Source organism: Phalacrocorax carbo, chromosome 24, assembly GCF_963921805.1.
Source record: "Phalacrocorax carbo chromosome 24, bPhaCar2.1, whole genome shotgun sequence".
NCBI lineage: Eukaryota > Metazoa > Chordata > Aves > Suliformes > Phalacrocoracidae > Phalacrocorax > Phalacrocorax carbo.
In genome coordinates, this window is record NC_087536.1 from 5,126,071 (window position 1) to 5,151,993 (window position 25,923).

The 25,923-nt window shown below is 48.6% G+C and overlaps 1 protein-coding gene across 4 annotated transcripts in view; it reads left to right on the forward strand.

Moving 5' to 3' along the window:
- Window positions 1-25,923, forward strand: part of LOXL2 (lysyl oxidase like 2) — a 56,667-nt gene that overhangs the window by 11,103 nt on the left and 19,641 nt on the right. For 2 of the 4 annotated variants that reach the window (XR_010376215.1, XM_064472718.1), the window contains exons 3-6: window positions 2,154-2,329; window positions 16,739-16,950; window positions 22,881-23,103; window positions 25,058-25,241. Coding sequence is in view for 3 of the 4 variants with exons in the window: in XM_064472718.1 (XP_064328788.1) it covers window positions 2,154-2,329; window positions 16,739-16,950; window positions 22,881-23,103; window positions 25,058-25,241 (795 nt within the window). In the remaining variant the exon portion in view is untranslated. Of the gene's footprint in view, window positions 1-2,153; window positions 2,330-6,075; window positions 6,155-16,176; window positions 16,285-16,738; window positions 16,951-22,880; window positions 23,104-25,057; window positions 25,242-25,923 lie in introns of those variants that run through there. The other 2 variants (XM_064472719.1, XM_064472720.1) reach the window with 2 other exon arrangements.

The following is a 25,923-nucleotide window of genomic DNA, read 5'->3' on the forward strand; positions in this document are numbered from 1 at the left end:
TGGTCCATTTCCCTATTCACGCTTCCATTGCCTTGCAGGGAGTCAAACAGGGCCTCTCAACGCTCCTTCCCCCTATTCTTTTTTCCTCCAGACCGTTTAGGCTCAACAGGCTGCCTATGTGATGCTACACAAGTCTTTTTTTGCCACGTTATATTTGTACATAAATACTCTTCTGCTGCTTTAGCCTGTCTAGAAACACATGCATCGTATTCTGCAGTGGGGACTAGCCTATAACCCCAAAGGAGTGTGCACGCTTCGTGTCCTCTATAGGACTATATTTATAATAATCTTCTTGGACGCTCTCAGGCTGTTCCTGGTGGGGAAAATCTATTCACCCTCACCCCAAATTGTACAACCCTTCTCGCTCTTTGAAACTGTATGTGATGGATGTGTGGATAACTGCAGATTGCACCTCGCTCCCAAACACGGGCTGAGCAAAGACTTGGAAAGGTGAAGGTTTGCGTGTTATAGCTTTGAATTCTTAAAATTGCAAAGCTTGAGAGAGAATAGCTCTGGCGCTAGAATACGACTCAACAGATTTAATTGTCGCCCTTTGATATGCTGTTAGTTAAACGTTGACCTACAGAGAATTTTTCTGCAAACATTGAAGCCTGGCACGCTGATGGAACCCGCAGACAGAATATTTCCACTGCAGCGAGGAGAAACGTGCTGTATGTCTCTTCCTTAGCACCGCTCGTTAGTGCTCACGCCTATAAACTTGCCCGTAAAAGAGCAAGCGGGCCGTGAGTGATTCGACTGAAACGCGAAACCTTGAATGTTGTCCCAAGCTGTGGATTTTGGCTCTTGGGGTAGAGTAGGAGATTTCCGAGTGAGAAAGAGGCCGTGACATTTGGAAAACAAACCAGAAACTGACGGCCACGTGATTTAACGGGAGCGAGCGTTCTCCGCACACCAGAAGAGCGCTGGGTAAATCCCGATGCAGAGAGCCCGCACGGGGCGGGTCACGCCTTCCCCAAACCCCAGAGCAGGCTTGGCAGGAGCTCTTTCTGCTCTCCTGTTCGGGGAGGGCTGGCAGATCCATCGTCTGGTGGTGAACCAACTGAACCTGTTGGGGCTGCTGGGACAAAGCTGGGACAGCCGAGGGAAATAGTGCAGAATCTCCTAGGGGCTCTGAAGGTCAGGCAGTCCTTTCTGTCCAAAGGACCTATTATTCCTCAGATAAGCAAAGTGTTTGGGTTCCTAAAATGTGGGAATTGCTTGTTGGCTCTTGCTCCCTGCAGTTTAGGGGGCAAATCACAGGGAGCACTGTGCGCCCAGCGTATTTCCAAAGGGAAAATGGGCGCTTTGTAAAGGTGAATCTCAGAGATGCTGCTGGGTCTTCTGCGTTCAGCTGCTCCTGGGAAAGCGTGACCTAAAGTTTAGAGGTGACGCATATTGATTTTTTTTTTCTCTGCTCATTTTAGAAGTGAGTTCTGAGGGACCTGATTTGTTAAAATATAATATATATATATATATATGCATGTGCACGTGCACGCTCGTGTGCATATGCATATTTTGTCCAGGTTTTGCTGGAGGAAAAGTGGTAGTTACAGTCTGGAAACTGGATCTGGCAATTGGGTTTCAAAGAGCACCCAAATAACAGGAGGTTGCAATCAATAGTGGTTTGTTAAAGCTTTTGCAGCTTTTGTAAAAATCTGCTTTTAAAAAGTTAGGGCATTTAATCAAAAATTGGAGCTGTCTTCTACAAGAGATGTAATGAGGGTTTGATAAATGAGAAATGATATAAAGAGAAGCCTTAAATAGAGAAGGGGTGATGTGGTGAGTATGATTAGAGGGGCAGGGTCTAATCAGCCAAACCGAGGGGACCCGGCGACACTGCTTGCTCTGAAGTGGCTGTCATCAGAGGAGGTCATTTACCACCGTGAGCAGGACTGCAGCAGAGATCTGCCCCAGGCTGGTGGTATTTTTTTATTACCAAGCAGATAAGCGAAAGGGAAAGCTGTTTGCCATTAGTAAGTGCTTGAGGTGGATCGTTGATGTTCCTTAGCTGTCGATTCAAGCTTATTTTAGCAGTAATCTCTTCCCCTGACACAGTAAGAGCACAGCGGCCTTACTTGCTTCCCTATCAGCTATCAGCACAGTCTAGATTTATCCTCTCTGTGAGTCTCAGTTCTATTTTCTTTCCCCTTCAGGGAAAATTTGGATGGACAATGTCCACTGTAATGGCAAGGAGACCACCCTGGCAGCATGCACTTCAAATGGCTGGGGAGTAACTGACTGCAAACACACCGAAGACGTGGGAGTGGTCTGCAGTGAAAAGAGAATCCCTGGCTTCAAGTTTGACAACTCCTTGCTTAACCAAATAGAGGTAAACATACTTAAAATTATAAGCTGCTGGTCAAGAGCCTTCTGCGGACATGGGTGCCTGCTGCTACAGCTGGCTATCCCAGCTGGACGCTATGGTTAAAGCAAACTCTTGACAGTGCTTCTAGATGCTGGCTAAAGATGCAGCTTTCATATTTGAATTTTGGCTGTTCAAAGCGTTATGTGTATAATAACAATTTGAAAGGGTGTTTATAGCATAAGTAAGGAGAAAATATATTCCTGCTGTTCCGCAGTTGCTTTTCAGAATTGAAAACTGGTTCCAAGAATGGATTTTTGAGAGCCGGGGTATGTGCTGTGCTCATAGACCTTACACCTGGGTGACTTGGTTGGTTCATAGCACTAAATTACCGAGTTTTCTTTCCCCCGATCACTCCCTTTCGGCACTGGGAGCAATTTGGAGGTCTCTGGTATAACAGTGGGGATCAGCAGGTAGGCTTGAATTTGGAGGTGAACAGGGCTTATAGCCATGGCTTGATATTTAAGGATATTTAAGGATATTTAAGGAAAGAGGTAAAGAGATTTTTACACAGTTTGGCTAAGCAATGACGAAGTAACCATGATAACGGTATGGAAATGTTTGCGGGAATGGGGGCTTAGTACTGGAAGTGATGAAAGGAATTGAAGAGAGGAAAGCGTGGGCTGGTCACTGGGGGAAGGGTTCTGGCCGGTGACTGGGTTAGGCTGCTAGGCTGAGGCTTGGGGAAACGACAGAAGCAAAAAGCTTGACTCACCTTCCAGTGGACTTACTTGATTTCTGCAGAATAAAGAGCTGGGAAAATGCTGGGCTGGAAAGAAGTTGGGCTGAGCTTTTCAAAGAAAAAAAGAAAAACATGGGGTTTGTTTGGGGTTTCTTTTTCCCCTTCAGCTTTTCAGGTTGGAAAGTATTTGTGGTGACTCGGCTAACATCTCCTGTGTTCGGATGCTCTGGTGGTTCAGTATGCAAATTCAGCGGTTGCTCTTGGTCAAAACTTATGGAAAGAGCCTATCCAGTAACCACAGTCAAATCTTATTTTAAGCAGACAGGGAATCTAGGATGTATCGTATACCACCGTGTGGTTTCCATGGCTGAATCTTGGCTTTGTTCATGATCTGAAACAATGCATACAACCTTCTTTATCACTTTAAAGCAAAATCATTCTAGCAGTTACTTCATAGCCACTGATTTAGAAAGGGTCTCCCAGCATTTTTCCTCTACCAGATTTTTTCCATTGGAGGTTAATGCAATGCAGCATACTTCACAAGAGAAGATAATATGCTCAGTCAAACCTTCCGTTGCCCTGCTGAGGCTTTAGGAGGAACGCCGTCTGCGTGAGCAGGCAGCGCTCAGCGCTTTCATGGAAGGTTCCCGTGCAAGGGTGCAGATATAGGGTATGAGAGCTGAAAATCTCTTTGTTGCCTTGACCTTGCTTCACTTGGCTAATGTGGGAAAGCAGGCTTTCCGGAGGGATCCCAAGGTGCCTCCATCAATGGCGCTCTTGTTGCTCAGGGAACGAGGCGAGATCATGGAACATCAGCGATGGCTTTGGCAGACGTGTGCTTCCCCAAAGCCACCGTGAATCCACAAAACAGAGGCCTGGAAGAAAAGATGCTTTAGTCTAGACGGAGGTCACTTCGCTACGAGATGCTTCAGATATTAATCATAAAAGCTTTGGAGAGCTTTGCTTTTCCATTAGCTAAGCACTGGGGGTTGACTAATGAGTTGAACACATTGGGTAATTGAGGGCTAGCTTGTGTTGATGCTGTGTGGGTGCTTAATCTTCACATACGATAAGTAAAATGAATCATGAGATTGAAGGAGTTCATGTAGCAGAAGCCTGACTCACCAGCAGGATCACTCAGGAGAAATAGGTGCAGAGAGAAGTCATGTTCCCCATGTCCTGGCGGCTCTTGGGAGCTATGGATGGGTGAAGGCATCTGCTGACGTGACAAGCAGCAGTATGCCCAGCAATTGCTAAGGGCCACTGGTGATTAAAGACGCTGAACTGATGGGGAAAAGAAGTAAAATAGAGTAGCTTTATTTTTAAGTACCTGCACTACACAGAGCTGTCAGCCTGGCTGCCCCTGTGACTTTGGCCTGGTGATAGAAAATAGTGTTGCGTTTTCTGGGCAGCAGCTGCTGTCACCCCCAGCTCTACATGTCCGTGTCTGTGTGTGTGAGCTTCTCCCCTCTCTATCACTGCTTAAATTTTATGAACAACTTAGCACCACCCTGTTGCTTCTACTCCACGAAACCAGGCTGATTTTTCTTACGTCCCTATAAGATCGCTGGCAGCTGAGGGGTTCTTTTTCTGCTGGTTTCATTGCAGCAGGATTAAGGCTAAAGGGGATGTGCTATAAATTTTTAAAATGCCATTGTGGAAGTACTTTTCAGTCACAGCTAGCTGTCAAATGTTTAAACTCTTTCCCCCTCGCTCAGCTTTCCTCCTCTTCTTAATCTTTGCTTTATCTCGTTAGCAGCTGGCGTGACATAGTTTGAGTCAAAGATGATGAGCGGGGTTACTCATAGGGTCGTAAACTCCAAAACAGGGAGGTCAAAAGGCTTGTGTGAACGCAAGCTGAAAGTCTGTGCCCTCTCTAACATGCCTGGGAATTCTGCGTATCATACCTCACGTTCACCAGGGGAAACATCATCGTTTTGTAAGCTGCTGGGTTCTTTAGTCTGTAGCCCAAAGCTCGCCCGAGTGATGTTTTCTCTTTGGAATGAGATCGGGGGTTGAAAGGCCTGGAATTTTCTGCTGAGGCTGAGCAGCAGTGCTGTGGTCAGGTCTCTCTACCAGTCCCGCTGCCTTCAGCTATTGCGCTGGCAGAGCTAAACCAGTACGAACTCCCTACTGAGATTCCCAGTGGAAGGTATTTCAGTTTGCCCTTAAGCTGCTTTTTTAAAACCAGGCTTTACTCAAAATAGGTCTGGCTTAAGACGATGCACAGAGTTTGTGTTCAATTGCACCTTCCAACGTTACTTTCCCACACTGGTTAGTAACAACTGTAATGATCCCCAAATGGACCTGACTGTTTGCAAACTGATGTGTTTACAGCCAGCAGATTAACAGGAGGAAGCACTGACTTCAGTGTACGCCAGGGTGTAAGCTGCGGTGGGGTAGGGGCAGCAGTTTTGTTCTGCTTTCCTGTTGCAAGCATTCAGGGGACATACGTGCTTTGTGCAGCCTTGTTAGCCCATCGCCAAGCGTGTGCCATCGCACTTGCTTTCCCTTGCCTGTAATAGGGAGCTCTGGGTGCTCCCACTGCTGGGGAGAAATAGACCACCTTAAATCCATCGCTTGGAAGAGCGTCTTAAAGACCCAGTAGTGCTCAGTTCTGTGGGGTTGCCAAGTCCTGCTAAGATTTAATGTGGAAAGCCAGTAGGTATAAGGCGACATCTGACTTTGTTTTGATGGGGCTCCAGCTCAGAGGAGCTGTGCAAATTGACATTTGCTCAAATCTGGCCTTGCTTCCTAAAATCTGACAGGCAGAGAGTTCACACTCTTTTAAAAGCAACATGATAGCCCTCGAGCAGAGTTTATTTTTATTGGACAACCAACATACCTCCATTTCCCAGTTTGGAAATGCTGCAGATAAGTAGTATAGGATGAAATTTTCCATCACCATAAACCATTTGGCTTATATATATATATATATGCTCAGACAGATCTTTTCCCATCGCAGCTCATATTTTGGGGCTTACGTCATATCTCTTCCTCTCCCGGAGCCTTTCCGTTCCCTGCCCTGTTGGGAAGAGGCAATGCCTGACCCTTGCTTCTGTGAGACAAGTTCGCCGGTCACAGGCCGAAGTGAAACGTTTCAGTCTAGGGTGAGTGACGGAAGGTATGTGATAAGAGGACGGGAGACAGGCAGGAAGAGGTTAACAGGGCGGAGGTTGGAGCAGGTCTGAAATCCATCAGTTTGCTGCTAAAGGGCAGAGAAACTCCCATCATTTTTGCTTGCTATTTTCCGCAGCCACTGCAGCTTTTTAGCCTTGGGACTTGTTCAAAGGATTATTTCTTGGAGGGTGATGAATGTGCGTAGCAGGACAGCCCTTTCATGGGCTGCTGGCTGGTCAGAATTAGCCTGATACCCCTTTAGCTCAGTGGCTGCGTAAACACTGAAGGTTGCTCGCCTTTTCAAAGCTAGGAGAGCAGCGTTTGATGCTGACGTGGGCGTGATGACATTGAATGCACTTTACACAGGGGCTTTTCCCCCTCTTCTTTTAAGTGCGTAAACTAAATATACAGACAGCGTCTCGGTAATGGAGAGAGCAGGGCTTGTGGTGTGACTTTGTCTGCTGTTACCTGTTTGCCTTTGGGAGCATTAGGAGTTGGAAAGGCAGGCACCACTGGTATCGCCTCCTCTCCCCCCTCCTGCGGGTTCCAGCCCTGAGAGGGTAAGCTGCACACCCTGAAAGGGTTAAATAAAAAAAGCAGTAGCTGTGCTTGGAAGCACTGCAAGTGTGTGGCTGAGCATGGCTTAACCCAGTAATTGTGTGTGAAGGTAAAGGCTGCCCGCAGCCTGCGTGGATGGTTGGGAACTGGAGGAGGTTGATGCTGAACCTGCTTGCTGTGAGCCTCCTCTGAGGCATCTGCACTTGCAGGACGAAGGGCCAAAGCTGTTAAAGTAACACCATTGTTTAACTCCGAGTCTGATTTGCTTGCGTTCCTTCTTTTTTTAACCACAGCCTGGCGTGAAAGCTCTGTTTTGCACGCTGTAATTCGCATTAGTGGCTTGATGTACAACGTGGGTCTAACCATGATGGCAGAGCACGTTACCCACTCGATTCGTAATGGTAGCTCTTGTAGGCATTGCAGCGTGGCAGGCGCGTTGTGAGTGGTGGCTTGGGAGCTCAAAGGAAAAGAAAAGTTTAATCGTGTTGGTTTTAAGTGCTCAAAGCGTATCTGAGAACACAGAAACTCCTTGCTGACTCTCTGATGGAGTTCGGGAGGGACAGACAGTAAGTGCTGTAAATATATACGCTGAACTGCGATAATTCAAGCCTTGAAAATTATAACAAGTGGAATCTGCTGCTTTAGCTGAAGATCTCTGAGCACGTGGGGCCTTGTGCTGTCTGTTTGCCCCAAGTAAGCCCTGTACCTGTTCCGCAGGTGGAGCCAGCAAGGGGAAGGGCCAGGTTCTAGGAGCTAAGTGGAGGGGAAGAGCTGGGCGCGGAATCTGTGCACCTCGACTGCCCTGAGCTGCACTCCTCCTTCCACTAAGATGTCATGGCAAAAGGTGCACAGAGCAGGACAAAATGCATGCAGAAGTGCAGTGCAACTGCTGGTTTTGCCTCGTCTCGCAGTTCACAAGCATCTGAAAGTCGTCGGGTGCGTAGCATGGGCCTGCTTTAAGGTTCCTTCATACAGTGCCAAAACCTGCAGTTTAAGAGTGTGCAGAGTCTTAAATGTTTTCCTAAGTCTTTGCAGGATGCCAGAAGCTCTGAAATAAAAAAATGTGTAATGTGTGCTCCCAAAATCATGAGCAGGGAATGCAGCCCTGCTTTTTCAAACAGCACGTGTCACTTAGTCTTGTCTAAACGCAGCACAGGCCCACCTGCGACTGCCTACTGGGTTGACCAGCAATTCTAAGACCACAGTAACTAACTCCTACCCTTAATATATTTCTTAAATAAATGCACGATAGGTATTTTTTTTAACCTATCCCCCAAAACATCCTTAACAAAATATTTGCTGTCCACCGCCTTCCTCTGCGTGCACACACAGAGGCTTCAAATAGGACTTTCTTTAAATATATCAACTTGCTGCAGCCACTACAAGTTCACAAATAGATCTGGTACCTGAGACTAGACTGTAGCTTTGGCCAGACGGTGGGCAGACAAGGTCTAGCTAAACATACCAGGCTGTGCTGCTATTTCTGTCCTCCTTTTCCCTTCTTGGGTGTATGCGAAGCATAAAAAAAATCTCACTTTAAAGCCCAGTGGCTCAAAGGCTCTGGTTATGCCAGGTTAAAAGTGGCTTGAACTATATTGTCCAGGGTTGTTAACCAGTGGGAAAGGGCATTGCTAAGTCCTGCTCAGGAGCTTTTGGGCTCTGTGGATGAGGCCAAATGAAATGGTCCCGTGTGCTGAGCGGCTGCTGACTGGAAGGTGTAAGGAAGGGAGCAGGACAGGGACATTGTTTGTGGCTTGGCACACAGATAAATCTTCCTCTTATCTAGCTTCTCGCCACGCAGTGGAGACTCTCTCTGTCCCGTGGGGAGTTCCAGCTTAGATCACCACCATCTGAGACCTCAGCTCTGTCTCAGCCCTCCAGTTCTCAAGCATGTTTGACAATAAAAGGTTTATTTGCCTGCCTGTTATGACAACAGTGCTTTAACTTCTTTCCCCTTGGTGTAAATGTTTACTTCTCTAAACATAACCCCATGTGTAACACAAATGCTGATGCTTTGCGTGCCTAGAAAGGTTCTCAGCATCCCTTCTGGAGCTAACTCCAGACAAATATTAATTAAGCTGCTGTTTGGGGTAAGCCACCGTGTTTCTTTAGTGCTATAATTTCAAAGTGCATGTGATAGTTTCTAGCTGCTTGCCTCAATGGTTTCTTTGTGATGGCTTGTGGCACGTCAGGGTGCTGGCTTTCTGGGCAGGGAGCTGGTGCTTGTCCAGCACGCCGGTGGGGTGAGAAAGCACCAAGGCTGGCGTTGGTGGGCTGCAGTTCCTTGGGGACCAGCGTTAACCTGTTTGTCTCCTTGCACCGACTGTATCCGGGGCCTGAGCAGCTGACGGCCGCCGTGCTGGATGCGATATCGTTTCTCTGTTACGCGAGGCAATATTTAACTAAGCCTGAGAACAGAGTAGGATCTTGTTCTGTAATAAATCTGGCTAGCATGCAGTGTCTGACCCAGACTGTTTTTAAAACAGCTCAGTAGAAAGGAAATTGAGAATGTAAAAGCTTTGCTCATCATGAAACCCTCGGGCCATGATGCACACGGAACAGAGCAGCATCCTGTCCTAAGCTAAGCCTCCCACCCAAGCCAAAGTATCTCCAGGGTTCAGTGCTTCTGCCTTCTCTCGCTCGCTTCTGTCACCAGTGTTTCTTTTCTCTAGTGCTTTTCATTAGCCTGCTTTGCATGGGCAACCACGAGGCTGCCGCTGAAGTGTTTCATGGCTTAGCAAAAGGCCTCAGCTTTTGTCATTTATAATCTGCACTGTATTTGCTCCTGGACCCTAATCCTGAACTGCACTCCCATCCCTTACCCTTTTGTACTGCACAAACCCAAAAACAAAAAGTGCTTGCGGTCCAGTAATATTCCATGGGGACTGCTGTCCCCCGTCGGCAACCCGTCTTTGTCTTGCAGCATCTATTTCACCATATTTATTTAACAGCTAGGACCTTGTTAGTGACTCAGAGGCACAGCTCCAGATGTTTAAATCAAAACAGATTCCACCCATTCCTATGTATGCAAAGAGATAGCTTTCTAAAAAGTAATCTTTAGGGGAAAAGACTTGGTAGCTGAGACTTCAGTGGAAGGAAGTGAAGGGTTTAAGTGCAGCAGAGAAGATGCCTCTGGGATGAACAAAGTCTGTGTGGAAAGATTCCGTGTTATGTTCTTGATCGGAAAAAAAATCAGTTTGTTTCTTGTCCGAGTTGCAGCCTTAATGTCGTGGTGTTTGGGAAGCTAAGAAATCCTGGAGCTCCGCTGTAGATGAAAAATGATGATATGAATAGATTTCTGCACCTAAGGGGCGGTGGGGTAGGTCAGGCATAAGGACTGAAAGAGCAGTTTGAGTGGATTATGGGGAATCTTAAAGCAGAAGAGCAATGGATATGGACTAGCCCGAGACAGAGGTAGCACACGGGCTCCTTGCACGTGTTAAATCAAGGATTTGTGGTAAGAAGTGCACTTTTGCCTAAGCTGCCTGCTTGTATGATCGCCTGGCCACCAGACAGCTGCCAGAGCCAGCGCTGAATACCTCCACTCTCTTGCTCTGCAGTCCTTAGCATCACTCGTGGTGATGGTTGTTTTAAAAAAAAAAAAAAACAATAAAGTGAAATGCACAGAAGCAAAATCTCATCCCAGTTCCCTTCCTGCCTGCATTTGAGGAGCTCCTCTGGCTGTAGGCAGGCACATACAGCCATAGCTGTTCAGTTCTCTGCGGCTCACTAGCTGGTTTCTTAGCGTCCTCGCTGAGTAGCATGTGGCCGTGTGTTTAAAGTGAGTGTTGAGGTGCTCTTCTGAGCAGCCCCTCTGAAATCCCAGCTGCTGTGGCTTGCTTTCAGCCAGGAGCCAGTGATTCAGAACCAGGGAAGCGTCCGCAGTCTGCGAAGTAGCAGTCGGGTTTCTAGGAACAGGGTCTCCTCCCTGTATGGATTACTGTGCATCCTCAGGGCTGTTGCAAGAAGAAAGGCTATCGATGGGCTTGGGCAGTGGAGGAGGACACAAGCATGCTGTCCTGGGCATAATTGTTCTGCCAACACAAAACAGCTGGCAAAAGGTAAAAGCAAATGTTATGAAAGTTGCGTCAGTTTTTGCAATCAGATCCGAAGCCATGGGGAAGCATTTGGTTCAGAGAGTGGAAACAAAAGCAGCCGAGGCTCATATAAAAACTTTCCAAGCCAGGAATCCTTTTGTGAAAGCTCAAAAACAAACCCCTTTCTTTTCGCTGTCTCCGGGCAGGCCCCGGCTTTCTGAAGCTGGGATTCATTGGTTTCATAACCAAGCGCAGCATGTTGGCTTGCGGTGGGCTTTTGTGTCCGGGCATGAAGAGGAGCAGCAGAGCGGATCTTGGACACGGCTCTCGGCGAGGAAAGGAGTGGGGCAGAGGGAATGTGGCCCAGCCCAGAATGGTTTGATGCTCCCCCCGCCCCCCATTTTTATCCTAATTTGTGCTGTGGTGACGTTGGAAGCCCCAGCCGAAATCACATCTTTGCTTTGAGCAAACACGGATGGGAAGCCCTTGCTGCAGAGGCTTTGCAAGTCAGAGCAGGTGAGAGGAGCTTAGAGTTGTCTTCCCTTTCCAGGAGGGGTGAGGAAGTATGAGCAAGAGGCCAGAGGTAACAGCAAGGAGGTGGGGAAGGGAGTTTGGCTGAAATCACGCAGATGAGTGGCAGAGCTGAGCAGGATCTCTTCAGCCTCAGACCACGGAGTTATTTTACCTTCGGTCTGATTTTTATATCACTATACAGTCAAGTGGCTCCAGTGAAAAGCAGGTTGATGTGGAAGCCAGAGCATTGAATCTAGGAATAGATGTACTGCACCTCCTCCCCCTGCCCTCCGTACCCAGCGTTATCTTCCTTTCTGTTCTTTCACGCCTTTCAAGGCTAAGGAGGCTTAACTCAAGCAGCAGAAAAATGCCTTAGGATTTCTTATTGCTTGTGCAATAATGGAGCTCGTCTGCGCCAGTGCGGATGTCTGAGGAAAGCGAAGGTTGATGAACGAGGCCGGTAGCGATGGAGCAGACCCGCAAACTCCATGCACAGGGTCAGCAATGTGAGGCACGCCGTCCTCTAAACCAGCAGCGCTCTGGAGAGCAGAAAGCAAAGGCAAGAGCTGATTCAACCTCAAGTACGTGGGTGGCATTGTTTCATAAGCAAAGGAGAGGTTGGAGATGCAGGTCTGAATTATGCTAGTAGCTGAATTCTAGGACTTGGAGTTTAGGGGGAGAAAAAAAGGGAAAAGGACTGGCACATACATCTCCACAGCTGTTGGCCTAAATAAGTCGAAACTGCTAGGCTAGTTGAGAAGGGCTTGGTCTCTCCACTTGCTTTGTGGGTAGAGATCCTCAGCAGCATTTTTCCCTTGTATCGAGGAAGCTGAACAGTGGGTTTGTGCATGGTTTCTTCCTTCCTGCTTTGTGTTCCTCAGCCTTAGACTGAACCAGCCACGTCCCACTGGCTTTGGGGCTTGGGCCTCTTATTTTCCTTCTTATAATGGGGGGTGCAGCCACCCCAGTTGTATTTCCTAGAGGTAGCATTGCTCTACGGTTACTGGCTTCTGAAATATTGTTGAAGGCTCTACTTTACGGTGGATATCTGAGGTGGGAGCTTGGCAGACGTGCATTTAACTTCTGAGTTGGTTGCAGATACCTGCTTTGTGATCCTCAGATATCCTTCGGAGGATTTACTGGGTCTACCGTGTAGCTTCAGCGTATGGCTACAACGCGAGAATAAGTAAAGCTTTCAGAGATGAGGTTTCCTCGTTGATATGACAGCTTCTTGTAGGCATTCGTCTCCACGTGTACATAAAGTATGGAGAGGGTGATTTGAAAAAGTCTGCTCTAGCTATTAAGTATTGCTTGCTTCTGACTTTTATGTGCAGTCTGTTTTGACCATTAGCCCAGCTGCTCTACACGTTGGTGTTGGAAGATAAAATATATGTCTGCCTGTATTTGCATTATTGAACACTCCCAGTGTAACAGAAACTCTGTAATGAAAGGAAACCATTCAAATCTGTAAAAAGTTATCGGGAGAAAGCTTTTAGCACTCTTTACTGCTTGAGCAACATACGCTATAGTTATTTTGATCCTTTGCTCTCTAATCTTCCAAGATAAAGCTGGGGTCTACAGCGTGTTGAATTCTTTTCAGACGGTTTGCTGTTTGTTCAGGCTCAGTGCAAACCCTTGAGTCGCTATATCAATAACTCTCGGCTCTAAACCTACTCTCTGAGCAGAAAGGGGAATGGATAGGGATTGGTTTTGCTCTCACACAGATCATGAAAATGTCATTGCGTGCTGGTCTGCTATAGCTATCTGAAGATTGAAATACCCTTGAGGGAATGAAATGATGGCTTATTTCTTCCTGGTTTCCTCACTCCCCCCTCCTTGGCAAATACAGGCAAAAAAAAAAACATGACAAAAGAGTTGGATTCACTAAAACAGAGTCCCGAGTTGGGGCAGGCTTTTGTGTGTGTGTGTCAGCATCTCTGAGGGATGAGACGTGTCGTGGGACCTTCGTACTGGAGCCTGCAGTGCCTGAGGTATCGCACTGGCCTGACAGTGTGTTTATTTTCAAGTCCAAGAACAAGCCATTCAAGTTTGCACCTTATTTTTCCCTTCTGTGAAATGACCAGCAAGGACAACCCAGCCCAATCAGTAGAAAAGACAGGCCCAAAAGCTCAGCCTGGAAGTAGGAAACACAGACGTCTCGGCTCCTGGACTGGGTCACGGGTACCGCACCAGGTCAGGGCACCCCGGGATCCTTTACGGGGACCCCAGCATCCCCACCCCTGCAGTGGTCAGAGCTCTGCTGGAAAGAGCTGTAGCAACTTGTTTTTATTTGCTAAGCTGCCAAACTAATTGCAGAAGTACCAGGCCAATCATAGGGTACTAACGGCATTCCCAAGCTCTCCTTTTTTCAAGAGATTTTATCTTTTACAACTTTGTGACTTCTGCCTCCCCTTCCCAGGCTCCGTGGGCTGGTTCCTTCCTTTGCTTGTTGCTCTGATGATATACACCCCAGGAAGGGACCCTCAAATCTATCCAGGGTTTTTGAACATTAGAATAGACCCTCTGCCTTGGGAAGTCCGTGAGATACGGATGCACGGAAGCTGCAGGATTACAGCAGAGAAGAATTGCTGCGTGTTACCCTGTTCAGGTGCTCTTTCCTCAGCATCTGTTACTGGCAGCTGTCGGAGACGGGCTGGATGTCTTTGTTTTCGTGCAACACAGCTCCTGCTAGGCTGGTGGGGTGGGAAGGAGAAAAAAACCAAACGTTCCTGATCAGAGTGTGAGTGCTTTAGCGCTAGAGGTTTAGCTGATGCTCCCGGCTGCAGGAGGCATCTTCACGTGGAGGTTAGAGTCGAGGCCTCGGGACACTTGGATGCGATTCCCTGCCCTTGTGGTCTTTGGAGCAGCAGTTTGCTCTCTCTGAGTGTCATTTCTCAATCTGCAAAAGGAGGCTGAGAATCGTTGCTTTCTCCCCTCCTTCGAATGCTCTGTTTGCCTTGGAGGCTTTTCAGATTTGTCACCGCCTTCCCTCCCTGTGAAGACCTCTGATGGTGCAGCGGTGAGGATAGTGATGGATCAACGGTAACTAATAGGTGCCACGTGGGAATAATGGCTCTGCTGCAGATGTTTAACATCTGGAAGGGCACTCTGCGGGATTCCAAATGGGGCTAGCAACTGCCGTGGTGCAGCTCGCTCACAAAGCACAGGGGGCGAAACCGTGCTCTGTTCCCGACGCTCCTCCTCTCGGCCGCGCCGAGGACGGGCTGCAGCCTCCCGCCTGCCTCAATTCAAGCAAAAATGGAAGCGGCTATCGAGTGAAAACCGCGGGTGGATTTCAGCACGTTGCTGATGTCAGGTCTAGTCAGGGAAAATGTTCCATTTCGGTTACTTTAATATGCAGAAGGGCTGATACTGACGTAACTACGTGCAGCAAACATACTTAGGGCTTTATATAGGGTGGATATATCCTGCAGTCACAGACGGAAAAACTCACTTAGGCTGTCTCACCCACTTTCTCAGCTGTCAATGCAAATTTCCTCCTTAGTTGCTATCTTTTCATGTGCTTTTCCAGTGCAGTTTTAAGCTTTGGCTTTTTGTCCTTTTGGGTTAATCCTTTTAATAGGTTTTTATTAAAAACACTTTTAGATCTTCGGCAAAGCTATTTCCAAATGGATTTAAGGCTTTGATTAACTCCTGTTTCCTGGTGAAGAAATACTAAGGCAAGGTAGAGGGAGCAGAGGAACAAGGTGCTCTCTCAGGCAGCCCTGGCCTGGAGCTCCAGGTAAACACGCTTTCTCCATCAAGTGAAGAGCTGGAAACATTTCATAAACTGCGCCAGGGGAATCGGGAGTTGCAGGTCTGGAAACCAGCCTGGGGAGGCCTTCAATGCGTAGAAGCTCTGCTACTTTCCTGAGAGCACGTAGTCAAAAGCTCTGCAATATTTCATGAGAATCTGCCAAACTCAGGAGAAACTCTTTGTATTGCAAATGGACTTCCCAGGCTACACAGGAGGCGTGCAAGTTTGGTCTTGCGTCAGACCCTTTGAGCACCTTAAAACGCCTCAGATGTCACAAACTTGGATATTGTTGTGGTTTTTTTCCTTCCTGAGGGCTGCAAGAGCTTTCAAAACCTAAGCCCAAACTGAGAGCCCTGTATGGGTAGCCCTACCCTACTGAGTAAATCACAAGGTCCTGTTTTCCAGGATCACCAGGGGTGTCTCAGGATGCTCCAGCCAAGTTGCTGAAGGTGAAAGGAGGCATCAGCGATCTCTTTTGCTGTAAAACTGGGTGGTAAATGTAGACAATAATAATAAAAAAAAAAAAGATGGGGGGGAGAAGAAAAGAAAAGGGCAGAGGGGAAGAAGCCTTAAGTGACTTGCCCAAGGTGCTGTGGGCAGAGCAGCAGCAGAGCTGTGGGTGAGGAGGAGGCGCCTGCCCCTTTCCCTGCCCCAGCAGGCTTTCTCCGCACTTGTTTTCCATTTGCCCAGGGTCTGTTAGTTGCATCAGTGTCGGGGAAGCATCTGGGGAATGGATGCACCACGTGTAATTTGCAGGACTCTGCATGCCCTGCTGAGATCTCCCTGACTTCAGTACCTCTGCGTGCCGCTGACCGCTAAGCAGAGGCCTGCGTGTCTTTAAAGCTCTGGGCATTTTCCTTCTCCAAGTGATTGAATTTGAGCGAGGGGAGGGGAGGATTCCTCAGTTCTGATGTAACTGTTAGCAGAACCACGTGGTTTTATACTTTTTTTTTTTTTTTTTGACAAGAAAAGCTCTCCTGGAAGCAAGTTATAAAATTTTCAGTAGCTCTTTTGTAATCGCTTGCCACAGCGGATATTTTCCAGTCAGCCTTTGCTTTTGGGCTTGGGTCCCTGCAAGGTTTGTTTGTGCCGTGTCCTCACGTAGGCTCCAAATGTGAAATCCATTCAACCTTCATGACTCATTTGCCGTCCCAAGTAACGCTTCAGCTGGAGGAGGAACCCGGCTTGGGGAAGCAGCGAAATGCCGGTGTCAGCACATCGGGAGCCCAGCTTTCGCAGCGCCTGCCCAGGCCAGGTGGGGAAGAAATGCCCAGCGGCTTGATGAGCGAGCCCCAACCTCCTTCCCTGCCGGGGCACCCGCTTCCCTGCACCCTGCCAGCATCAGGGTGGCCCTAGCAAAGCTGAGCTTGGTTCGCTTCCGCAGCAACTGAGACTAAATCGAGGTCACTGTGCTTCTGAAACAAGCACTTCAATGAATTCAAGTAACAAAGGGGATTTGTAACAAAACCATTTGTAAAATAACGCTGCTTTTTAATGAGAAAAAGCATCCTCTTTGACAGGATGGATCTACACGAGGTGGAAAGGTTTGCTTGCTTCCCTGTTGTGTCTTTTCCTAAACAGCTCTTCCTTTCTGCCTCCCTCTGTTCAGCCCTAACCCTGAACAGAACTGGTTTTTGCTCCCCACCTCGAAGCCACACGAGCAGTTTCCTTGCAAGCCAGCATCACTCGCGTTTCTTTTATGCTTACAGAACATGAACATCCAGGTGGAGGACATAAGGATCCGCGCCATCCTCGCCACCTACCGCAAGCGGGTGCCTGTCACAGAGGGTTACGTGGAGGTGAAGGATGAAGGGACCTGGAAGCAGATCTGCGACAAGCACTGGACCATGAAAAATTCCCGAGTTGTCTGCGGCATGTTTGGGTTTCCGAGTGAGAGGAAATACAACACCAACGTCTACAAGTAAGAGCAGAGCTTTGTATGAGACACAAGCACGTCTCTTTGAACACTTGGGGCCTTGTTCAAAAATGCAAATTGTCAAATGACACTGGAGAGCTTGAGGTAGAAAAACCTCCAACTGCTTCATTCCTTCAGATCAGATTTTCCTTCTGTGTAAATATTTGAAATGTCAAGCATTTCCTTGTGCGGACAGGGGGGTTGTTTGGTCCTCACCGTTGTGGCTGAAGACCTAGTGCAGTATCGGTTGTAGTATTTGATAGGTTCTAGAATAGGAGATGTGGACAGTTGGCCCAAGAAATCTTTTTTTCCACCCTCCCAGCTATAGGATCGCCGTTTCCTCCACCAGCGATGGGTGCAGTGTTGCGTGTAGGGGGTGGGATGGATGTGAACAAATGCATCACACCCTCCCAGTAAACCCATCAACTGCACGAAAACCTAAGTGCTTACCCCATCCCTCTGCAGAAAGGCAGCTGTAGGATCGGATCTGGTACGTGCTGAAAGCCCCAGGGGGTAACGTTGGAATAAAACGGGCCTTTGTTGTGCTGCTTTGCTCAGGTTCCTCCTTCCTGCTACTGCCTGGAATTCCTGCTCTCGCAGCTCTCATGACACATTCACCCAATGCTCTGGCTCCCACGGAGACTCACCGACCACGGTTCGGGGGTGTCCAGCTGCCACATCACCCACAGAGGAGCAGTCTGCCCAGGGGAATATTTCCCAGTAAATCTCCCGCTGTTGTTAACCCCAGTTCAGCTCCTTTGGCACTGGCACTTCCTCAGGGTCCCAGGCTGGAAGAGCTGCCAGCTATCTCCAGCTGTATGACCTGCTCTGTCCATTCAAGCCTGCTCTGACCTCAGTGCTGAGCTGAAAGAGCCAGTGGTGCATCCACGCTGCTCCTCCCAACGTTGCTTCTGCCTGCGCACCTGAGATTCTGCTTGTAGAAGGATGCAGCTTGGGGCAGCTGCGATTTCGGTGCTGCTTTTTCTTCCTAGAATTGTAGGTCGCTTTGAAATGCGGGAAGAAAATAGTGATCTGTAGGGAGAACGTTGTGTATTTCGGAGCTGCAGGCTGATCGTTTCAGGCTGTGTTACCTGTTTCTTGAAAGCCAGGAGCTCTCGTCCTTTTTATTGTCATTGCTTCAGCTTGCATTTTGCCACCAGCCTTCATCACAGACTTGCTTCTTCCTACGCTGTTCCCTAGAAATAACACCCTAAAGCAGATGAAAAATAGTTTAAGTGAAATTCGGTCTCATTTCTTTCCTGCACTGTGACCTATGGAGTGGGAAAGTGTCGGCCGGTTAGGGGGAGAACTGAATTCTCCAGGCAGGAGTTGTGGTTTTCCTGCCTCCTCCTTTTGGCCCCTGCGATTGCTATTTCCGAAAGCTCCCTCTGGAACTGGCTGGCCATGCCTCATTTCTTTCATTAGCAAGATCGTGATCAACTGAAGAGGTCCTTGGGTTGGAATAGCATAAAGCCGCATAGCAGCACAAAGAATATAAAATAACCCAAGTGGAATTCTGTTCTCAAGCTTCCTGGGGAGATGAGTGGTGAATTAGGACTCGCTACCAGGCTGTCTCGTGTTTTGCCCTGGATACGGTTAGAGGAGTGTTCGTTCCCATCGGTGCAGCATGTCACCCTCAAACTCAGCTCTGAGATTCCCATCCCCTGCATCAGAGCAGGAGGGCAGAGTAAATTACCTTTAGTAAGACAAAGTCGAATTTTTCCTGCTCCTCAGTTGTGGTGTTTCCAAGAAAAGCACTAACTTCAGCAGCTGGAGCCATCTGCCTTAAATAAAAGGGCGCTTGGTAATTGTCTTGTTTCTTACAATAGCACACGTAGAGATGGAAAAACTGAGGCACGGTTGTTCAGCATAATACTCAGCAACGCTGAAAACCCCGTTCGCCGGAGCTGGAGTTATGAATACGCAGTGCTTACAAATAGGCTTGGAGATCTCTGCTACCGAGCCAGGTTCCTTAAGTAGCCTTGGTGCCTTAATGCCTCCTGCACCTTTGCTCGTGGCCTGCTGGGCTCCTGCACCCCAGAAGCATGTTTGGAAAATATACTGAATGTTATCCTGGGTTGAAAGAAGATGGGATGTCATTTTATTGGAGGGAAGAGTAAAACACTCAGCTAGCTGGTTTTGTTTGGTTAGCGCAGTTTAAAAAGCTGTGTTCTTTCTCGGGGCGTTTGTGCTTTGTGTTACTGGCAGAGGCACCCCGTGCAGCCAGCACTGCTGGTAACCTTGCTGGAGAGGGAAACCTCCCAGTTCTGGGCTGGGAACTTCACGTGTGATCTTTGCCTCACAATCAAGGTACTGGAATGAGGGCTGCTGTAATCCGCACGCCTGGGCCACGAGAGCGCTGCTCTCTGCTTCGTCCCACGCGCTTCGCGGTCGCGTTCTGTCTTGGCGGGGGAAGGGTTCATTTCTGGCTGGTCACTTGAACTAAACCCTCTCTCCATGTGAGTGTGAAGCCTCAGAAACGTTCTTCTCATTTCTCGGGCTTTGCTCTCCGTAATTCGTAAATACCATTCCCCCAAGAGCGGATCCTTTCCCGCTCCCGCTCTGCAGCTGGGAGGGGGGCTGGAATTGGGTTTCTGCCAGCCGGGGCTGCGAGTGCCCCCTTCCCACATCCCCGCCAGCCCCGCTCCCCACAAGCTCTGCATGCTGAGCTAGCTGCTACTCTGCTCTGCTTCTGCACAATGGTGGGAGGTGAAATGATTTGCAGATGGATCTCGCCTGAAAGAAAACAACTTAGTTCATTGCTGTCCTGGTGCCAGGGTTTTACTCCTGAATGTAGCGTAGACTCTGCAGTTGACAGCACGATCTATGTTAGGAAACAAAACAAATTTCAGTGTTGTTTCCGTGTTCTTGTTCATTCTTCAAAGTGATTTTATATAGGCACCGCTTGGTAACTCCTCCTCCCACCTCCTGCTCTGGCTGAGAAAGCGGAGTAGAATTCAAAGCATTTTGCTGATGGGGAGGGTGGAAGTTTGTGACCGGAGGTGCCGAAGGCAGAGAGATGGACCCGATGCCTTCTCGAGGCCTCACAGCTTTGTGATTTGTCAAAGAATTGGATGCAGGAGCTCAGCAGTTCCGGGATACTTTGTTCAATGTCAGTCCAAACAGCATCTCCCAGTTTAACCAGTCTGCCCATAGCACGATACATCTGGTCAGACGTGTAGGGCGGTTAATCGATTCTATGCTTGTAGCAGAAATCCTCATGGTTTGGGTTCTCCCTAGCAAAGCCAGGATCTTAAGGGCTTTGGCAGAAGGTGGCAGGTCTGGCTTATCCTCTGCCTTCCCGAGGCTGAAGACAACAAACTTTCTAACTTCAGTGAATGCTTGACAAATTTCTCAAGGGTAGAAACTTTATGCTCAGACCCCGAAAAGGAGTTCACCAGCTCCTATTCAGTGTGTTATCAGTGAATTTTCCCAGCATGTCTGTGTGTAATGATTTGTTTTCTGCTGTCCCTGAGTCCCCTCAGGTGTTTTCTTACAGAGCAAAGTCACACTAGCTAAACCCTGAGCCACCTCCCACAGCACTGGGCTTAACCTGTGTCTTTGCTTAAAGCTTAGAGTGGTGAAGGTCTATCTCCCCTGAGCGGTAGAAATGGTTTGGGCTCCAACTTGACCTAGAATCGGCTAAAGTCTCACAGCATGACTGTTCACTCACTGCTCTGATCTGAGCAGCATTGCTTTTGGCTTATACCAAGGCCGCGAGAGGTGCGTTGCACCCTTTCTGTGTTAAAAAGTAAATAACAAGAATGCCCTGAGCTTCTGTCTGTAAAGATCATCTGTATTCTGCTTCTTTTCTTTTTTCCCTATATACTCAGTCTGGGGAAATGAGGTGGGGCTTTCTCTGGCTCTTTCTCCCCAGCCTACTAAGGGCTGTTAATACCAACCAGATGTTAATGCCTCATGAAATTTCCAGGATGAGGTCATTGTTTGCTATTATAAGGCATCCCCATAATTACTTTTCTAAGACAGGCTGTGTTTCTTGTCTGCTTTGGAGTTCGTGGAGCTCTCCGCACATGTCTGTGGAGGGCCCTCAGTGAAAATACTCCTTCGGGTTCCCATTTCCACACTGAGCGCGCAGACTGAAGGACTGGTGGGGCAGAGCTGGCTCGTGCTACGGAGCACCATCACGGAAGGCAGGCCCCCCCGGATGCTTGCCGGTGCGTAACGTGTGCTGACCCTCACTCTGCAGTCCCAGAGCGGTCGGCGGTCGACTGGGACCTCGGTGCCGAGCTCCGGCAGGCCAGGGGCAGAGGCTTTTGCGGCTTTTCGGTAGACGTGTAGTATCCTGGGTAGTTTAATTAAAAGGAAGAAAAATCTTCAAGGTTTGCTCCAGACTGAACCAGATATTCTAGCTGAGAAGTGGCTGGCACTTTCTGCATGCACCCTCCCTGGTTTTACTTTTTTATTTGTTGTTTTTTTATTATTTATTTATTAATTTATTTCTTATTTATTTATTTATCCCCCTTTCCTATTTCCCATCCATTTTCTGTTGGTTCAGGGTCCCTGATAGCTCTGATTTGACAGACTTGGAGTTTGAAGCCACTGTTTTATGCACAAGACAGGCAGGTTGCCTGGTGCTGCTCCATCCTCCATCCTTTCCAGCACAGCGTTTAATCCACCACGTGATGCAATTGCATCTCTATCTCCAGCCTGGCCATATCTGGCCCGAACCTCAGTGCAGAGAAATTTGGTTCCAGAAAGGATTAGTCAGTGGCCGGGAGCCATATGAGCCTAGACAACTGCTGAGCTTGTCAGCAAAGCTTAGCGAGCGGAAGGGGAGAAGTTATTTCTCTCAAACAGTCTGAAATGGTGCAAATTAGCCCACACGGGACCACCAAAGGGCATCAGCTGGGGAAACCTTAACCCCGTCCAGTTTAGTTTCACGCCAACAACCCATGAAAGGCTCTTTGTCCCTTCACCAGACCCCGCTCAGGCTCTCTGTCCTGCAGGGACGTGCTAGAGTTAATCAGAATTGGTGCCATCCACCTCGCTATGCCATCTATCACGCCGGGGCTGCGCGGCACCCAGCCCTGGAATAAGGAGCAGCACTGGGATCTCGCAAAGCCGTGTCAGGATCACAGCAGGGCGTTGGCTCCTCTGCGCCTTGATTTATTATTATTTTTTTTAACTTCTAATATCTCCCTTTTGTTAATGATTTGGCTCGTGTTTCTGTTTCATTGACTCTTTTAGCTCCGATACGGTTGCCTGACAGCCTTGCGACGCAGTTAGGATGTAGCTGGATTACTTTCTTTTTTCATTTATCACACATGCCCCTTCCCCCTTAGAAGTCCCTGGAGCAGCTCCAGGCAAGTGCTACAGTTTGGGAGCAAGAAGTAGAAACTGCTGCCAATCTCCTCTGCTGTGAACATCGCATCAAGGGAATTGCTCTTGCTCTCGGAAATTGCTTTCAGGCTCACAGTTGTTGACGCTGCAGCTTTGAGAGAAGCCGGAGAGCCGTGGCTTTTTCCCAGGCTGCCATCTTCTCGCAGCTGATAGGTGATGGCCAGCGAAGAGAACAGCTCCTTTATGGGGGAGGTCTTTTGGGGGCCTCTCTGGTCCAAACTCACCAGCGTTATTTGCACAGGCCCTGTTTGTACGCTGCCTTTTGAATGAACTGATCCCTGACCCCTGCATAACGTAGGGATCTCTATTGCGTGTCTCTCCTTCGAGTGCATAATTGTTGCTCTGGCTGCGCTGTTGATTCATACTCTGATGTTTAGCTTAAGGAGATGACCTGTTTATTCCCAGTGACCCTTAACAGAGAGTTATTGTGCGTATGAATGGATCAGCTTTCAAATAATGCCGTTCAATCCTCATTTTATTTAAGGCATGGGTTTTTTCCCCCAAACGTAGCTCCAGCAGTGCAGTTTGTACGGATTCCTAACTTCTATTTTCCTGTTCTCTTTTATTCCTTTAAGGATGTTCGCCAGCAGAAGGAAGCAGCATTACTGGGCTTACTCAATGGACTGCAGTGGGAATGAGGCTCATATCTCCAGCTGCAAACTGGGCAATCACCTCAATGTGGATGCAGAGAAGAACGCGACCTGTGAGAACGGGATGCCCGCAGTTGTCAGCTGCGTCCCTGGCCGTGCCTTTGCCCCCAGCAGCCACAGTGGCTTCCGAAAAGCCTTCAGGCAGGAGGTGAGCAGGGAGCGAGCGCAGCCGTCAAGTAGGAAAAGCCTGGGGTGTAACTCTTCGCCGTCAGTTCTCAGCTGCAGGGCCCGAACGTGTGGGTGCCCATCGCCACAAACCAGCCTGCTGGGCAAATGTCCCCTCTTTGCACGTCTTTCTCACTACAAGCCTGGCTGAGTTTCTGTCCTCGCAAATCCGTAGTACCTTGCCTCCGTCTGCAGGCTCAGAAGGGTGGGAGACGGGCTCGCCGCTGCAGCTGGCAAGGCTGCGAGCAAGTAGTAAGAAAATACCATTTGTCACGTTTCTGTTTGAGCTGTTCTGTTGGCGCCAATTGAACACGTGCCCAGTTGCTGCCGGGCTTTGCTGTTTCGCAGTCACTTAAATACTACTGGGTTGTTTTCCCCGTAGTGGTACAAGGGAAATAAGCTGGTGTTTCCACTACCCCTGTATCTTCTGCAGAGAAATGCCCTGAGAGACTGGGAAAGCGTGGCCTGCAGGAAGGGTTGCAAGAGCTGTGTTTGTTTAGTCTAGCGAGGGGAGACCTGAGTGTAGTGTAAAATTCTAGGATATGCAAAAGGCTGTTTATAAAACAACCCTGGAGTCAGTTGTTCTCAGTGTCAGTGGAGCGGCTGAATGTGAAAGAATAGCTTAACTTGCAGCTAATGTGGTTTAGGTTGATGCTAATGGAAATTTTCCAGCTGTAAGGTATGTGCAGCCTGAGGGTACAGCGGTGATCTCGGGGTCTGGAAGCCCTTAATGCTGGGTTAGGGGTTTTTTTTTGTGGGGTGCTTTAGATGTAGCCTATGGCCCTTGGCTGAAGCCTGCATCCCCCAGCCCTATACCTCTGTGACTTTAGGAGTGGGCTTTCTCTTGGCACCTGAGAAGACCCCAGACCACATCTCCAGATGCTGCTGTAGTGGGAATAGTGCAGTCCTGTCCGAGGTTTGCTTGCCTGGAGACCAGGCGCTTCTCTGCACGAGAGCTTGCAGGATCTAGGCCTCAAAGGTGAAAGGTCTTGTAAATCATTACTAATCTTCTAAGCTGTGCACACTGCCAAGTAATTCCTTAAGCCTTTGTGTAGGCTTTGGATGTCCTTTGTGTGACCCCAGCCTGGAGAACTGTGTATGCTTCCAGTTTTAAAAGTTAAGGTTTTTTGGTCTTGGACTCCGCGCGAATCACGTGGCATTGCCGTACCTAAGGCTCGGCTCCCACCGCAACAGCACATCTCTCGGGTGCAGCAGCTGGCGGGTGTCTCTGGTACTGGGGAAAGATGTAAGTGATGTGTAGTTGGTGACTAATAGAAATATGAAAAGAATAGAAATTAATGGAACTGGACCTGCCGCTCAGCTCTGTATTTCTGACTGCGATCTGCCAGGTTCCACTAGTCGTAACTGCAGGGGACAGATAGGCTTCATGTGGCTTGGGTTCCACGTTGGTCTCCTCGGTTAACCCAGGACCCCCGCCTGGAGATCTGTACAGCAAATAAATCCATCTAGTGGCTGAACCACGGGCAGCAAGTGGATGAGAGCAGCGTGCTGGCCGGCTCGGTGCGATTCCCAAGCCTCCTGTAAGGCTCCCAAGAGATACGCTATGACGCCTGGGCGGTTGCGTGCCCAGCCCCTCCTGTGCGCGGCAGCGCTCTTCTGCAGAACTGCCTGTGTGAGAAAGGCTCCTAAATCTAAGCACTAAAACTGCAGAGAACTAAGATATCTCTTTTTATTCCCTGCCCACATGTAGGGACGTGAGAAACCCGTGTCTATGCGTGCCGTGTTAGCAGATAAAGATTTCCTTTCATCCAGTGCATTTAGCCCTTTGCGTTGTGTGGTGGTGGTTTTAAGGTGCCTCGGGGTAATACTTTTTGGGCCGCAACTTACCCGCAGCCGCACGCTGTAAATAAAGGTCTTAAAGAAAGGATGCGTCGCTCCTCGGCAGCGGTAACACCACTTCTGTCTGTGTCTTCCAGCAACCGCTGGTGAGGCTGAAAGGGGGAGCCAACACCGGCGAAGGACGCGTTGAAGTGCTGAAAAACGGGGAGTGGGGAACGGTTTGCGACGATAACTGGAACCTGGTGTCCGCCAGCGTGGTGTGCCGAGAGCTGGGCTTCGGGAGCGCCAAGGAGGCGATAACGGGCGCGAGGCTCGGGCAAGGTAAGAGCAGCGAGAGCTCCCGGGACCGTTCGTGCCTTGTCCACCTCCAAGAACCCTTTCACGATTCAGGGCAGAGCGTATTTTTACTGGGACGTTTGTTTTGGGGACCAGGAATTTATTCTCTAACCTTAATAAGTCTCTTGAGTCCAGGAGCTTGTGGCTGAGCTGGAATATGTGACTTAGAAAAGTCTTGAGATTCCTTGAAAGAAGTCTAGTGGTGATGAGTTTAACCTTTCCCGCAGACAGCTGTTCCAGTAATTACTACTCTGTTATCGCATCCGTTGCTCTCAAATTCTCTTTATGAGTTCTCTGGATACACATCTTGGTGTAATGCATTACTAGAAGGTTCCTGGCAAAAATGGGTCCGGGATCTAGACTTCAAACGCTCTCCAATTTAAGACCAGGACATTAATTTAGCCCATTATAAATAGAAGGGCATTTGAACAGTTCGGTGCCAGGTTTGGGTTTGGATTTCCTGTATTTGGGAGTTGGTTTAAATCCCAAACTGCGGTAAGTGGTAACTCAAAGCCTAACGTACGCCCTCTCAAACCACCTTCTGATTCACACGCCTTGCTCCCATAGTGTAAACCCTAAAGAAAATGACACCAAACCAAACCCTTTATTGTGAGACTAAACGAATGGGTGAAATTTTTTCAGCCCAGCGTGGCTTGGAGAAGGGGAG